The sequence below is a fragment of the Lotus japonicus genome, chromosome 2 (genome assembly GCF_012489685.1).
Source record: "Lotus japonicus ecotype B-129 chromosome 2, LjGifu_v1.2".
NCBI classification, from domain to species: Eukaryota; Viridiplantae; Streptophyta; class Magnoliopsida; order Fabales; family Fabaceae; genus Lotus; species Lotus japonicus.
This window is the reverse complement of record NC_080042.1, coordinates 67,105,256-67,123,075: the sequence shown is the minus strand read 5'-3', so window position 1 is coordinate 67,123,075 and position 17,820 is coordinate 67,105,256. Positions and strand designations below refer to the sequence as shown.

At 40.0% G+C, this 17,820-nt stretch overlaps 1 protein-coding gene across 1 annotated transcript; it reads right to left on the bottom strand.

Moving 5' to 3' along the window:
* Positions 1-10,516: 10,516 nt before the first annotated feature.
* LOC130736896 (uncharacterized mitochondrial protein AtMg00810-like) lies at positions 10,517-10,927 on the bottom strand. Its single transcript, XM_057588669.1, has one exon. It carries the CDS (start codon positions 10,925-10,927, stop codon positions 10,517-10,519), a length of 411 nt encoding a protein of 136 aa, XP_057444652.1.
* Between the last annotated feature and the right edge of the window lie 6,893 nt (positions 10,928-17,820).

The window sequence follows — 17,820 nt, the reverse complement described above, 5'->3', positions numbered from 1 at the left end:
TCCAGACGTAGGTGAAAGTTTTTCACTGAACTGGGTTAACAACTTATGTGTGTTATTGTTTTGTTGTTAAGTTCTGTTTTACTGTTAAGCGGTTGTCGAACCTCTTGTCCCAGCATCGTGCAGGACAATCGTATCAGAGGGAACCTGAATTACAATTGGCATCAGAGCAGGCACCCTGTTCTGGTTGGGTGAGCTCCAGGGAGTTTTATTCAAGTTCTCATGGATAACAAGGAGGGAGGATCAGTCAATAGGCCACCCATTCTGGATGGTACTAACTATGACTACTGGAAGGTTCGCATGACAGACTTTCTCAAATCGATTGACAACAAGACCTGGAAAGCCATTGTCAAGGGTTGGAAGCACCCCACTAAGGCTGAGGTTGAAGGCACCTCTACTATTGTTGTGGAAAAACCTGAAGAAGAATGGACCAGTGATGAAGATGAAGCTGCACTTGGAAATTCAAAGGCTCTAAATGCTGTTTTTAATGGAGTTGACAAGAATATGTTTAGGCTGATCAATACATGTACTGTGGCAAAGGATGCTTGGGAAATTCTGAAAACTGCACATGAAGGAACTACTCGAGTAAGGATGTCAAGGCTTCAGATGCTTACTACTCAATTTGAAAATTTGATGATGACTAAAGAAGAGACTATTTCAGAATTCCACATGCGTGTCCGTGACTTGTCTAATGCTTCATTTGCTTTGGGAGAACCTATGTCAGATGAGAAGCTTGTAAGGAAGATCCTGAGATCTCTTCCTCAGAAGTTTGCTATGAAAGTCACTGCAATTGAGGAGGCTCAAGACATTGAGAACATGAAGGTTGATGAACTTATTGGCTCTTTGCAGACATTTGAGTTGAAACTGAGTGGAAAATCTAAGAAGAAGAATAAGAGTATTGCTTTTGTGTCTAACACTGATGAAGGTGATGATGAAGACTGTGAGGGTGAAAACTTTTATGAGGCTCTGGCTATGCTAGCAAAAAAATTCAACAGGGCTTTGAGGAAGATTGACAAAAGAACCAGACCTAATGCCCAGGACATGAAGTTCGATAACAAACCCAAGTTTTCAAATTCTCAGAGGAAGACCAAGGAAGAAGAAAGACCTGTTCAGAACAAAGGAGTTCAATGTCATGAATGTGAAGGATATGGTCACATCAGGTCTGAATGTGCCACTTATCTAAAGAAGCAAAAGAAAGGTATGATGGTAACTTGGTCAGATGAAGACACTGAAGATGAGGAGGAGATATCTGCAAACAAAGTCAATGCTTTATCTAGAACTATCTGTGAGTCTGAGACAAGTGATGAAGACATCTCTGATGAGGAATTGGCTGAAACTTACAAGCTGCTACACAACAAGTGGGAAGAAGCATGCAAACTTGTAAGAGAAAAGCAAAGTGAGATAGACCAACTTGTTTCTCAGAATGAACGGTTGAAAGAGCTCAGCACTAAGCTGAAGGAAGATCTGGAGGAATGGCAAAGTAAGTTTAATAATGCTGATGTTATGGAAAAGGCTAACCTAATGTTGATTAATGCAGGACTTCAAGAGGACGTGACAACTCTGACAAGAAAACTTGAAGCCACTCATAAATCTGTTAGAATGTTGAACAGTGGTTCTGATATGCTTGATGAAATTCTGAAAGAAACTAGCAAGCAAGGAGGGAGTTTGAAGGGAATTGGTTTTAACTATAGAACAGCAAACAAAGAAAATCAGAAAGGTTCAAAGAAATTTGTGTCTGCTGCAAAACAAACTGAATTCAAGAAGCCCAGAGATTATCAGTTGCCAGATTCAGTGCCTCGACATGTACCTTTGCATGTGAAACCTCAGCTTAAGCTTGACAAAACTGTACCTTGGAAGTGTCACTACTGTGGTAAGAATGGTCATATAAAACCCTACTGTTACAGGTTATATGGTTATCCTCAGATGCACGATAAAAAGCCTGTTCAAATGAGGAAGTAATGGAAGCCCAAGGGTGAAGTCAGATGTCAGGTAGCCTACACGTCTTTCAGAGCATCATCAAAGGAAGATTGATATTTTGATAGTGGCTGCTCAAAGCACATGACAGGAAACAAGAGCTTCTTGCAAGACATCAGAAGTCACTCCACCAACTATGTTACTTTTGGATATGGAGCTAAAGGAAAGATCAAGGGAGTAGGAAAGCTTGTTAGCACAGAATCTCCTAACTTGAACAATGTGTTACTTGTAAATGGCTTAACTGCCAACCTAATCAGCATAAGTCAACTGTGCGATCAAGGGTATGATGTTAAGTTCAATAAGATAGAATGTGTTGTGACAACTGATGATGAGAGAGTTCTGATGAGAGGAGTCAGATCAAAAGACAACTGTTACATGTGGACATCAGAAGAAAAAGCTCATGTTTCCAGATGTTTGTTAACTAAAGAAGATGAGGTGAATGTATGGCATCAAAGACTAGGACATCTCAACTACAGGAGCATGCAAAAGATTATTGCTGATGAAACAATAAGGGGATTGCCCAATTTGAGCTTGGGAGAAGGAAAGCTATGTGGAGAATGTCAGATTGGTAAGCAAACCAAGATGCCACACAAGATGCTCCAGCATCAGACCACGACGAAGGTTCTGGAATTGCTTCACATGGATCTCATGGGTCCCATGCAGGTTGAAAGCTTGGGAGGAAAAAGGTATGTGTTTGTATGTGTAGATGATTTTTCAAGGTATACATGGGTTGAATTTATGAGAGAAAAATCAGAGACTTTTGAAATATTCAAGAATCTATGTTTGAGACTTCAGAATGAGAAGGACTGTGTGATTGTAAGAATCAGAAGTGATCATGGAAGGGAGTTTGAGAATTCAAAATTCTTGGAGTTCTGTGGAATAGAAGGTATTAGCCATGAATTTTCTGCCCCCATCACTCCACAGCAGAATGGAATTGTTGAAAGGAAAAATAGAACTCTCCAAGAATCAGCTAGAGTAATGTTATATGCTAAGAAGATTCCACACCAGTTCTGGGCTGAAGCTATGAGTACTGCCTGTTACATACATAATAGAGTCACCATCAGGGCAGGGACATCCTCTACACAGTATGAGCTATGGAAAGGTAGAAAGCTGTCTGTAAAATACTTTCACATATTTGGAAGTAAATGATATATTCTTGCAGATCGTGATCCTAAGAGGAAGCTTGATCCTAGAAGTGATGAAGGAATTTTCATGGGGTATTCTATGAACAGCAAAGCTTATAGAGTTTTTAACTCTCGCACAAGGACCATGATGGAATCTGTGAATGTGACTGTGGATGATGAACCAAGCAACAAGGAATAAAGCAAGGCTTGTTGCTCAAGGATATACTCAGATAGAAGGAGTTGATTTTGACGAGACCTTTGCTCCAGTAGCTAGACTGGAATGTATAAGACTCTTGTTAGGTGTTGCTTGTCTCTTGAAGTTCAGACTTTATCAGATGGATGTGAAGAGTGCTTTTCTGAATGGCTATTTGAATGAAGAAGTTTATGTTGAACAACCTAAAGGATTTACAGATCCACATCATCCAGATCATGTGTACGAGTTGAGGAAGGCCTTGTATGGTTTGAAGCAAGCAACTAGGGCTTGGTATGAAAGATTAACTGAATTCCTTGTAAGCAATGGTTATAGTAAGGGTGGAATTGATAAAACTCTGTTTGTGAAGAATGACAAAGGTAAGCTCATGATAGCTCAGATTTATGTGGATGACATTGTCTTTGGAGGCATGTCGAACTCAGTGGTGGAGCATTTCGTCCGACAAATGAAATCTGAATTTGAGATGAGCCTAGTTGGCGAATTGAATTATTTTCTAGGACTACAAGTCAAACAAATGGAGGATTCTATGTTCATATCACAGAGTAAGTATGCTAAAGGATTAGTCAAGAAGTTTGGCCTTGAAAAGGCTGGTCACAAGAGAACTCCTACTGCTACACACATCAAACTTTCCAAGGATGAGCAGGGGGAAGATGTTGATCAAAGTCTCTATAGAAGTATGATTGGAAGCTTGTTGTATCTCACTGTTAGCAGACCAGATATCACCTTTGCAGTTGGAGTATGTGCAAGATATCAAGCAGCTCCTAAAGCAAGTCATCTGCTACAAGTCAAGAGAATTATCAAGTACATCAATGGCACAAGTGACTATGGTATTCTCTATACTCATGATATAAATTCTTCTTTAGTTGGATTCTGTGATGCAGATTGGGCAGGTAGTGCAGATGATCGAAAGAGCACATCTGGTGGATGTTTCTTCTTAGGGAATAATTTGATTTCATGGTTTAGCAAGAAGCAGAATTGTGTCTCATTGTCTACAGCTGAAGCAGAATATATTGCAGCAGGAAGTAGTTGTACACAACTCATGTGGATGGAGCAAATGCTGAAGGAGTATGATGTTGAACAGGATGTCATGACATTGTACTGCGACAATCTCAGTGCAATTAATACTTCTAAGAATCCCGTACAGCATAGCAGGACCAAGCATATTGACATTAGACATCATTTTATTAGAGACTTGGTGGAGGATAAAATTGTTAATTTGGATCATTTTACAACTGACAAGCAATTGGCTGATATTTTCACAAAACCCCTTGATGCAATCACTTTTGAAAAATTAAGAGGGAGTCTAGGATTTGTCTTTCTGATGCATAGCAATTAGCGTGCCCCAGTGTGTTAACGACTAGTTTATTCTTGGTCATCATTAACTGCCGTTGTGACATCAGTAGAGAGAAAGTTACTTCCTGGTTCACTTATTCTATAACTACCTCCAACAGGGCAAATTGTGTTTTCTCAACCACTTGTGCATCTATCTTCTTCAAGACTTATCATCTCTCATTTGCAATTATGTTTCATTGTTTTGTACTCTGTTTGTATTTGCTCTCGATTCATCGTGTTTCAAAGGTCAGGAAAGAAGGAATCTGTCAAGGCCAAGATTGAAAGAACTGCTAAAGGAGTCAAGTGTATGGGTTTGAAGAGTGATTCTTCTCAACCATCTTCTGTGTCCAAGAAAGCCTCCAAGAAGATGAGATCAAGAAACCCAACGTGTAAGGTCTACAAATCGCAGGTCAAGAACAGCAAAGCCCCAAATGTTCCTATCCTTGAGGATGTTCCTGACGAAGAGGAACTCAATGATGAAGAGTCTCCTGTGCCTGATGTTGTGCCTGATGTTGAGACATCTGCTATGGAAAGTTCTGCTCAAGAAAAACCTGGAAAGGATTCCACTTCTCATGAAGCTTCAGGTGATGCTACCCAGCCTGATATCTCTGTTTCATCCTCTTCAAAGGATACTTATCCAAAGAATGGTAACTCTGAGGGTATCAATTCTGAAGAACCAATCTAGGCTCCAGCCTCTGTTCAGGACATCTCTGATGATGCTTCTGATGATGTTCCTCTAACTGAGTCCTTTGCTGATAGTGTTGCTGCGAGGATGAAGAAGAAAAGAAGGGTTTCTTCTCCTGAAGTCACTCCTACTCCATCAAAGAAATCCAAGTCTTCACCTATAACCTACAAGTCTCGACAGGCCAGTGTGAAGAGTAAGGGAAAGCAAAAGGAAGACAAGACTCCCACTGAGAAGAAGAAGAGGAAGATTCTAGTTGAAGTTGAAGACTCTGAGTCAGATGTTGAAGTCGGTGTCCAGGACATTCGATCTTCTGAGAAAAAGAAGTTTTCTGGTAAGCGTATTCCTCAGAATGTTCCTGCTATTCCTATTGATAGAGTGTCTTTCGACTTAGAAGAGAATGTTCAGAAGTGGAAGTTTGTTTGCAAGAGGAGAATGGCCAAGGAAAGGGAAGTTGGCTCTGATGTTCTTGAGTGCAGAGATGTTATTGCACTTATTGAGAAAGCAGGTCTGATGAAGACTATTCAGAATGTTGGAAGGTGTTATGAGAAGCTTGTGAGAGAGTTCTTGGTGAATTTCTCTGTTGATGTGGGACTTCCTGATAGTGCAGAATTCAGGAATGTCTATGTGCGGGATGAATGTGTGAGGTTCCCACCTGCTGTGGTCAATCAAGCACTTGGAAGAAGTGCTATTGAATTTGTTGATGAAGAAGTGTCCATGGATGATGTTGCCAAGGAGCTTACTGAAGGTCATGTGAAGAAGTGGCCCAGCAAGAAGTTGTTGTCTACTGGAAATCTGAGTGTGAAGTATGCTATCCTTAACAGGATTGGTGCTGTGAATTGGGTTCCTACTCAGCATACCTCTGGTGTTTCTGCAACGCTTGCCAAGTTGATCTATAGGATTGGCAAGTCTATTGCTTTTGATTTTGGAACTTTTGTGTTTGAGCAGACATTGAAGCATGCTGATACTTGTGATGTGAAGCTGCCTGTTTCATTTCCTTCACTTCTTACTGAGATTATTCTGAAGCAACATCCTCAGATTCTCAGGGCTGATGATGTGGCTATGTCTCGTGGAGTTCCAATCACTTTGGATCAACGTTTGTTTATGGAGCCACACGTTCTAGACATTGCCTTACCAACCAGCAGAACATCTGCTCCTCCTGTGACTGAATCTGACACTACGGCTATAATTGCTGAATTACTAGAAGTCTCCAAGGTCTTGCAGGAGACAATCAGGGTGAGCACTGCCAGGAAGCTCAAAGTTGATGTTTTGCTACTCAAGCTACAAGAAGAAGAACGACAAGATGGTGAGCAAAGTGCTGCTGCTACAGCTGCTCCGAATGAGAGTAATGACAAGGAGGAAGGGTCTGAAGAGGGTGCAGAGGAAAGTTCAGAAGGGTCTGAGGAGGAGTCCAGTTCTGAAGACTAGTTTGCTCTGTTCTTTTGCTATTTTCTTTTGTTTTTGGATGTTTCGTGCACCCTTTGCAAATTTGTGCTAAAAAGGGGGAGTAGTTTGAGGTTTGAGGTTGAAGATTGTATATGCTATGTTAGTCTGTAATATTTTGTGGTACTGTGCTGTGAAGACCTATGTTACTACTGTGTAGTTGCTTCTGTGCAGCCCTATGTGTGTTTTGAGAGTGTTAGCATTGATCTGTTTAATTTGAAGACAAGTTCAAGACAATGGCTATGTTTGTTTCAAGAGGCATGTTCTGATAGCAGTATTTTTTTCTGATGGCAGTATTTCTGAAACGTTACTTCTGAAACGTTACTTCTGATAGTAGTACTTCTGATCATGTGCTGTTAGCATCTGATAGTAGTACTTCTGATCATGTGCTGCCAGCTTCTGATGGTAGTATTTCTGATACGATGATGTTCAAGCTGATCTATTTTGGTGTCATCATGTGCTAAGGCTGATTGTACCTCTGGTTGTGTGTTTGTGCTGCTAAGTGGTTTGTTCCGACTATGCTTTCTGAAGTATGGTAGTTGATTGTGTAGATGCATCAGCTGAGAGGGAGCTCTGACTAAGGGGGATAATTGTTTCTCTAGTTTTTTATCATCTCTGATTGTGAGTTGTTTTAGACAAAATTTGACAAAGGGGGAGATTGTTGGAACATGTTGCCATGCATTTTGTCAAAACAACCGATTGTCGAAGCAGATATCGTGGCATCTGACCTCGTGAAGCTAGGGCATCAGTCCTCAACTTGTGTTTCTGTTGTGGGCCCTCTGAAGATTTACTGAAGATATGTTTTTGAGTTACTTAAGGAGCAAGTAGCTATTCCAGAAGAGTTTTAGTTGTTAGGTTGTTATTTGTTGAAACAATCTTTGTTAAAAGATTGATTTCTATCTTTTCGTGTGCAATAAGAAACCGAATCTATCAAGATTGCATTTTGAATTGCTGTTGCTGAAATCTGTTTCTTCAGCCCATGCTAACCCTAGAGCCCATGCTACTGCTGCTGAAGTCTATAAAAGGATGAAGACCTAAAACATGAAGGGTACCGAAGCTGATAGAGAGAGATCGAGTGTTTTAGGATTTGTTATTGTGCTTCGTCCTTTGTTAATTGTGAATCTTCTTTGCTCACTGATTCTATAAAGCAAAGAAGGGTTCTGTGTTGTTTGATTGCGTTTAAACTTTACTTGTTCATTGTATTCACCAATCACTGTGGCAGTGATTGAGAGGAAGTGAGAGGGGCTCTCATACTTAGGTTGAGATTCTAAGTAGAAATACACTGGGTAGATTAGGAAGTGAACTATGAACTGAGTTGTTCATGAGTGTCTGTAATTCCTGAATCTTGAGATAGTGGATTTCCTTTCTTTGGGTGAAAACCCTCCAGACGTAGGTGAAAGTTTTTCACTGAACTGGGTTAACAACTTCTGTGTGTTATTGTTTTGTTGTTAAGTTTTATTTTACTGTTAAGTGGTTGTCGAACCTCTTGTCCCAGCATCGTGCAGGACAATCGTATCAGAGGGAACCTGAATTACACAAGGGTCGCTCATCCAGCCGTAATTCCCATTGGTGTTGTGAATATTTATTGTCGTTTATGTTTCATTATTCGACGTTAAAATTTGTTAAGACTCTAGGTTGACTAATTAGAGCCATGAACAAAGAGAATTGAGAACTAAATCGCTTGCAAGTAAAATGTGAATTAATATGGAACATAGGTCTAGTTAAGACTGTGGACCATGAGAACGATGGTGCCGTTAGAGACAAACAGTTACTTGCACGCGAGGGTGTTGGATTGACTTTATGTCGTCCTGAGAATTAAGGGTTGTACTATGTGTCCCCTTGGGATTGACTACGCGTCTCCCCGAGAACTGAGGGTTGTACTGAGTGTCCCCTCGAGAATTGTGCATCTGCGGATGCTCGAGATTGGCCAAGGTGTTTTCGGTGGTTGTGTGAATGGTGAGGATCGTTAGTCTAACCAAATACTTAGGTGGCTAACTGTTATACAAATCCTGTTAAAGTAAAGAGATATTATGTGAAGTAAATCGTTATATATTTATGTTTGGTTTGCAACCTGACCCTTGCATGTTTGTTTTGTGTTATTGGGGGGGAGGGAGGGGGTAGATGGTTCTGATGAAGACCACAACGTCGATCCACTCCTGGAAACTGACGTTATATGATGAGAAGAAATATTTGGCTTAGGCGACCGACACGTCCGGAGTCCGACGAGTCTATGTCGGCGATGCAAAGCTTACATGTTTGGATATGCATGGAGACTTCGTGGAGATGCAACGCATGACGGGAGGAGTCATCACGATGCCTTATCCACCTCCACGTTTCTTTTACCCGAAGGACGAAGGCTCTCAAGTGGCATAAGTGGAGAGTGATCCTTCTGAAGAAGCAGCGGTCGAGTCCCAGCGACCGGTAGAGAAGATTATAGTTCCAACACAGGCTCGAGCTGAGGAACCAAACTATGATGACAAGGCAGAGTTGATTGGGCGAGTACCTGTAGCACCGGCTTGGTGGGTTGACATGGAGGCTTGCTGTGTATTCGGTCAGTTTGAGGCTCCGCCACTTGAATCTCTACCACCAGTCGTGCCACTTTTCAAGAAGCGCTGCCAGGTCAGAGGTTGCTTCGAGAAGGAGATCATTGAGGTTTCCAGTGAAGATGAGGGTAGGGATTGAGAGTTTTTCTATTTTGGGGACTTGAGAGTTATGCATCGAACTTAATTATTTACTTATTCTGTCAAACTATTTTATGGTTTTGTTATTTCATTTCAGTTGTAATGAGTTTACGGTTTTGTACTTGAACAACTTCACACGTGAGTGTGATTACTGTTTCTTTTATTTAATTGCAAACGTTATTTCAGTAATCCGACACTTTATATTTATACGTTCGAGTTCAACCATAAATGACTCGAGAATAATGTTTAAGAGTTTTTCGTAAAATGAATCTTTGTCATTAACTAAAGATTAATAATTGAGTCGACGAAAATTCCTTACGGAAATTGTGACGTTTGGATTACTGTGTGACACTCGAGAAATCGGGGTGTTACAAACCACACACCTATTGGAAAAGCCAGAAATCTGCCACTGACTGCTAGCAACTTGTGTTCACCGCCTTTAACAAGAAGAGCAGGACTTAGACAGCGAACCATCCAATTGCAGCACCCAAACGACGAGGACATTGTTGGAGACGAAGAACAACATCGTGAGAACGCATACGTGGGCAACGAACCAGAGAAAGCGGAGTAACAAGATTGTAACCTAGAGTTTGTTACAAAGAAGAAATCAAGAACTGAATCAAACTGAATGAAACTGAATGATCCAATTGATTGACTGAGTGAATTGTACAATGGCTTCAGTTTATATACCCTGAAGATAAGAAGGGTGAAGCTTAAGAGCTTAACCACTAAACTAACTAACTAACAAACCACTGAGTAACTAATTAACAAACTCAGTTAACTATGTAAAACTAACTAGGGTAACTAGTAAACTAACTATGGTAACTAGTAACTATGGTTATTTACAAGCAGTAATACACCAAGATATTTACAGTGGTAATAGTCCCCCTCAAACTGGAGAATGTATATCATACAATCCCAGTTTGGAGAAGAGACGGCGAAATGGTGCAATTGTTAATGGTTTGGTAAAAATGTCAGCTAGCTGTAGTGAAGATGAGATAGGAAGAAGATGCAATAGACCCTGCTGAAGCTTCTCTCGAACAATATGACAATCTAGCTCAATATGCTTAGTTCATTCATGATAGTTGGGATTGTGAGCTATATGAATAGCTAGCTGATTGTCACAAAACATAGAAACAAGGGATGTTTGCTCAACTTGGAGATCATGTAACAAATATGTGAGCCATTGTACTTCACAGACAGTGGCAGCCATCACTCTGTATTCTGCCTCACACGAAGAGCGTGAAGTTTTTGTTTGCTTCTTTGAATGCCAAGATATTAAGGATGATCCCAGAAACAAGCAATATCCAGTGATAGATTTTCTCGAATCCACACAGCCTGCCCAATCAGAGTCGCTGAAAGCAGTGAGAGTTGTAGAGGATGATGCACGATAATAGAGACCACATCGAGGATTACCCTTGATATAACGAAGAACTTTGAGAGCAGCTGCTTCATGAAGATGTAGCGCCTGGTACTCGAACATTGGCTCGGGGCATTTTTTCTAACCCTTCTTACCCTGAAAAAACAGGGGCACCTTGCGTCCTTGAACTGATAACCATCTTTCGGCTAACCTAGCCTCTTATCGGCCTGCAAACTGGAGACGGACGACCACGGTCCCGACCTTATCAGCACCAGAGGTGTACTGATCAATGAACCCACCCCCGAAACCTACTTTCTTTTCTGGCTCAATTGATTCACCACATAAGCTATGTCGGGCCTGGTGGTAGTAATGTAGAGAAGATAACCAATGAGCCTGCGATATGAGCTGATATCACTCAATGGAGTGCCAAGAGTAGCATTGAGTTTCTGAGATGCATCCATGAGCGTGGAAGCAGGTTTACACCTGAGCAATCCTGAGTCAGAGAGCAAGTCAAGAGTACTTGTGTTAGTTTAGCATGATCCCTTCTTTGGATCTGGCAATCTCAAGACCCAAAAAGAATTTAGCTTCACCCATGTCTTTGATGCGGAATTGAGCATGAAGAGATTCCTTAACATGATTAATTTCAGACATGTCATTGCCAGTCAATAGAACATCATCAACATATAAAAAAGGGTTGTGAATGAGCCTGTAAAAGTCTTCTTGATGTACAGATTGTGATCAGCTGAGCTCTTAGAAAAGCCAAGGGCCTGAAGAGCATGACATAGAGTAGTATATCACTGCCTACTTGCTTGTTTAAGTCCATAGAGGGACTTCTGAAGCAAGCATACTTGATTGGACTTGGTTGATGAAAGACCTTGAGGCAAGTCCATGTATATTTCCTCATCCAACTTGGCATGAAGAAACACATTATCAACATCTAGCTGATGAAGGAACCAGCTCTGGGAAGATGCTTAGGCTAGGAGAACTCTCAGGGTTGTCATCTTAGCCACTGGTGAAAATTATCAAGAAAATCAATGCCTTCTACTTGTGTATAACCCTTCACAACAAGGAGGGCTTTGTATCTTTCTATGGTCCCATCCTGCTTGTGCTTAACTCGATAAACCCACTAGCATCCAATTGGAGTTTTGTCAGCAGGTCTATCCACTAGAATCCATGTGTTATTTCTGTCAAGAGCCTTTAATTCCTGGTTCATTGCCTGTCTCCAGCACTCATGTTTGACAGCTTCAGAGTACATAGTAGCTTCTGATGTGCCAAACTGCAAGTGTACAGTTTCGCCCGGGGTTTTAATTATCGAACACAAGGATTGTGTGTGTTTACTTCTAAATTTACCAATTTAGTTGTAAGGACGAAAAACAAAGATAAAAGTAGAGGATTGATTGATTGTGATTATTGCGAAAAGAAATCAAGAAAAACAAATAAACGGTTGTTGATTTGTAAACTTAGGGAGAAAAGCTGCACTAGGGAATTGAATCTGTTACCCTCGTTATGCATGTACCCGCTCCAGTTACATATGAATTCGACTAAACCCGTTCAAGGTGTTATGTCTATGTGATTACTTACTAATTCCTTAGTCAAGTTCTCCTTCTAGTTAATTAGTGATAGCTAATTCCTTAGTACCTAATCCTAATTAACTAGAGATTCAATTCAATATCAGACAATCACAGATTAATTGCTACCCTTATCCCTAAGGCGTAGAGACCAAAATCGAATTCCTCTCTAGATCCCTAGTTCCTATCAATTTCCCAGTTGTGTAGAAACAAGTAAAACAATCTATGCACGGTAGATAACAATCAAAGCAAGAAAGAAATTCAAGAACGGAATATAGTCATTCATATAAAAACCGAAACGAATCCAAACATAATCAAAGATGTAACTTCATCTATTCCTAATGCAAAAGAGGATTCGTTCCTCATAGTCATATGAAACAATTCAAGAAAAAGGTAGCAAAACATCAAAATTACAATAGAAACCTGTAAGGGATCCTAAAGAACTCAGAGGTCTGCCTCCAAAGGTCTCTCCAAATGTTTCAACGTGAAAAGCTCCCTAAACTAGGTTAAAAACGCAATTAAATAGAGTCTGGCTGATATTTTGCGCAAATGCGCGAACTTTGTGAAGGAACTCGCACAAAACTTTCCAGCAGCTACTTCCTTGGCGCGTCTGCGCGAAATGCAAGAGGAAATTGGTGCAGAACTGGCGCAAATAAATCCAGATTGTTCCAGGTTTCGAAATTCATATCTTTCTCCCTTGATTTGCTCCTTGTTTCCACATCTTCTCCTAAAATAACAATAACAATAAGGGAAAATAAGTAAAACCTAATAGAAAAGATTAACTAGAAGATAAAATAAGATCACCAACCCAAATAACTTAAGTAAATCCTAATAAAATATAAATAAAAATCATAAAAATTATAGAAAATACTAAAAACACATAAAAATAATACAATGCATGGAATGATCCTAAAGTGACTTAAAATGACTAAAATATCCTAAATAATATATTAAAATGCATGAAAATTATATAGAAAAATAGCATTTAATCCAGGGTCATCAGGTTCCATCACAGTGGTGATGTTCATGACAAAACTTTGATATGTGGGATGTAAGTGATGATAAGAAATGACTTTATCAAGGGGATAAAAAGTACCTTTACTTAAAGATTGGACTGGCACAATAGGAGAGGAAGCAAGAGAACAATGATAGTCTGGCAATTATGTAGGTTGCTTCTTGGTTCTTTGAGAGACCCGCGGGTTAAAAGGTTGTACTGGGGCTGAGGCAACAAGTTGAGGAGGCAAATGTACAACAAGTTCAGTGACTGAGGAAAACTTACTAGGTAATTGGCTAGGCTGAGGGAAAGAGGGAAAGTCATGACTATTTTCTGAATTTGGAGGAGAGGGATAAGGGAAAATATTCTCATGGAAAACAAATTTTTATGAAACACACATATATCTGGACTAAAGATCATAGACTAGGTAACCCTTAGTTCTAGGTTTGTAACCATGAAAAATACACCTTTTTGCTCTAGGTTCAAACTTGGTATGATGACTAGATAGTGTGGATACAAAATAAAGAGATCCAAACACCTTTAAATCAGACAAGTCAGGCAACACTTTGTACAGAAGTTGAAAAGGATACTTGTTATTTAATACTGGGGTAGGCAATTTATTGATAAGAAAAACAGAATGTGCAATGACATGAGCCCAAAATATTTTGGGGAGATGAGCTTGAAATAGTAATGCTCTAGCTACATTGAGGATGTGTTGATGCTTCCTCTCAACTATGGAGTTTTGTTGAGGGGTTTCAACACAACTTATTTGATGTAAGATACTTTTTGCAGCATAAAATTGACTCATATCAAACTCTTTCCCATTATCACTACGAATGGTCTTTACAGTAGTAGTGTTAAACTGATTATCTACCAAAGCACATAATTGATGAATAAGAGGGCGAACCTCTGCCTTAGACTTAAGCAAGTATGCCCAAGTATGTCTAGAATAGTCATCAACTATGGTTAAAAAATAGGAAAAACCATGCAAAGAAACAACAGATTCAGATTCTGGACCCCAGATATCTACATGAATCAACTGAAAAATGTCATTAGAATGAGAGTTGCTAAGAGGAAATCTTAGCTTCTTTTGTTTTGCAACGGGGCATACATCCCAAACATGAGCTTTATTACATTGAATATAGGGAAACAACTCCTTTATTAAGTGACCCTTAACAAGAGAAGGGTGTCCTAGTCTATAGTGCGAGAGATTATGTACATTTGATTGAAAGCTATAAGCTAAAGGTGAACATTGAAATGAAGAGCTAGTAACTGAAACAGAATTACAAGAACTAGTAGCTAAAACAGAATTACACTTGGCCTGAGATGAAAGTACAGACTTTTCAAGTATGTAAAGTCCTCTCACTGCTCTAGCTATGCCAATCATCTTGCAAGCATTGGAACCTTGAATTAAACACAGATCATCAAGAAAAGTGAGTTTAAAACGTAGGCATTTAACCAGTTTATGCAGTGAGATCAAATTAAACTCGAAATTAGGCAAAAACATGACATTTGTTAGGACAAAATCAGGAGAAAGTGTAATAGAGCCTTTGATGGCTCAATGATCCCATTTGGAAGAGAGACTTTGATGGATGGCACATGCTTATAGAAACTAAAATAAGCAAGATTATTACAGATATGATCAGTAGCACTAGAATCTACAACCCAAGTGGTTTCAAGAGGATTACCATTCTTGGTTGGGAGAACCTGAGTGCAAGAGTTTACACTAGCAATTTGTTGCGTGCTGGAATTCTTCTCCTCTGCTGAAGGAAGAAAAGTTAGCAGATGATGATATTGATTAGATGTGAGCCCAAACCGAGTAGAATCCTTTCCTGAAGTGGTTTCTTGAGCCTCACTTTCTTGCTCCTCATCAGCAGTTTGAACCATGTTAGCAGAACGATTAGCGTACTTCAGATTCTTGAATTTGAACCCATGTGGGAATCCATGCTTTTTGTAACAATCATCAACAGTGTGCCCCATCTTTCCACAGTAGGAACACTTCTTGGAAGAATACTGATGACCCTTGTTTAGTGGTGTTTTTAGGGTCATTTCTTTGTTTGTTTTAAGTCTTTTTGTTGAGTCTCATGTAGTGTTTCATGCATTCTCATGCATTTTTATCTTTCTTTGAGTCTTTACTTCGTTTTGGTAATTTTGTAGTTTTACAGGGAGTTTTCTTGCATTTTAAGTAAGTTTAGGACTTGCATGGTTTTATTGTGTTAATTGAAGGATCTCTTGTGCTAATAAGCTCTTTGAGCTTCTGGAATTTTCCTTGGCTTGTTGGTTAAGTTTGCAGATCAGAAACTGAAGGTGAAAGAAGGCCAAGAAGCATGGAATTGAAGGAGGACTTAAAGAGGCTTGAAAAGTCTGTTCCAGCGAAGCTTGAGCGCCTAGGCGCTGGGAATTGGCGCCTAGGCGCCAGACACCTCCAGAGAGCATGTTTCTGGGCTGGAATTGGCGCTCAGGCGCTCTGAATTGGCGCCTGAGCGCTCAGACTCGACTTTTTTGCCTATAAATTGGTTTTTAGACATTTCTCTAGAGCGCCTGAGCGCTCAAACTCGACTTTTTTGCCTATAAATTGGTTTTTAGACATTTCTCTTGGAACCTTTTGTCATTTTATCATATTTCATAAGTTAGAAGAGAGGGTTTGAGTTCTGAAGCTTGAGGAGCTTTCTCTAAGCCCTATGTTTCAGGTTTCATCTTTATCTTCTTGTATGGTTTCTATAGCCATGCTTGGCTAAAACCCTTTTGCTTTGGGTTCTTTGTAAGACTTATGATGTTTTAATCTTAATTCAAATTTTTATTCATGAATCTTCTGAGTAAACCCTTGAATCCCATTTCCATGCTTTATGTTTCAAGTTAGAACATGTGCTAGCTTTATACTTTTCTATAATAGAACGGAAGTTTGTTATAGATCAGAGACTTGTTGTGGGATTACCTCTTCTATACTTGCTACTAGGAATAGAGGAAGGGTTGGGGTTTGTTGGCCTGAATTGCATGCTTAATGCCTTTAGCAAATGTTTAGGTTATCAAGGAATTGTGCCTATCTTTTGGCTTGAGAGGATTGTCTATGCGAGGCATCGATAGATGATTGATTAGGCTAGAACATCAAGGAGAGACTCAGAGTTTTGTGGATAGAATAGGTTGATTAGAACTGAATTAGTCAAGCAAGAACCCAAGGCATGCTCACCATTGTTCTCACACACTTATATTTCAATTGCTTGTTAATCAGTCACCTAAACAATCAACCTTAAAACTGAATTTTACTCGCTTTCTTACCGTGAACTCGAGGCTTAAACTGAATTCACATTCCAATTCCCTGTGGTTCGATAAATTAAAACCGGGTAGATTCAATACACTTGCAGAATGACCAACAAATACTTGGTGCTGGCAGAACGGGAAGCTCTGTAATCAACTTGATTCCCTCTGCTTTCATTCCCAGTATCCCTAGAAACCACCATTACTTTGGATCCAGAGATATTTTAAGAGGAAAATTGCCTCTCTTGCTGAGCTATGAGGGTAAAAACACGATTCACATTTGGCAATGAATCTAACAACATCAATTGGGATCGAACACCTGAGAATTGATCATTCAAACCCCGTAAAAACCTAACTACTTGATTCTTATTCCTTTCTTCCTCAATCTTTGCGATAGCTCCACAAGAACAACGAGGATCACAGGTTCATAAAGGGAAAGGGTTCAGAATATCCAATTCATCCCATAAAGTTTTCATACTAGTATAAAATTTCGAAACAAAATTATCACCTTGCTTCAAGCTGAAAATTTCTTCCTGCAATTCTGAAATCCGGAACAGATCGGCTTGTGAGAAATGCTCACGAAGCTCCTTCCAGACATCGGTAGCCTTGTCGCGCCAGAGAATCGATTGAGCGATCTCAACGCTCATGGATTTGATCAACCATCTCAACACCATCATGTTGCAGCGTTGTCAGTAAGGAAGCACCGGGTGATCTTGCGGCGGCTCACGAATTGTTCCATCAACGAAACCCACTAATAAAACTTTATGGGGGCTTATTCCTTATGCTCTAAGCCAGTCTATCTGGATAGAAAGAAACAATGTGGTGTTTCAAAATAAAGAGTTTAGTGTTGAATCAGTGTGGGATCTTCACATGGCAAGGATGGCATGCTGGATTAAGGCGCGCGAGCCTTTTTGTCCCTATAGTATTGATCAGTTTGTGATGGCTTTTGAGCATGTTCGCTTGCCTTCGAAGGTTAAGGTTAGGAAATCTATGGAGTGGGAGTCACCGGAGGAGGGAAAGGTTAAGTTCAACGTGGATGGTTCGTCTTTGGGTTGCCCGGGTGTTAGTGGTATCAGGGGCATTTTGCGGAATAACAGAAGACATGTATTGGGCTGTTTTCCGAAAGAAATTGGTGATCTGTGGGCATAGGAGGCGGAGGTCCAGGCCATTTATCAAGCACTTTTGTTCTATCAAGAGTT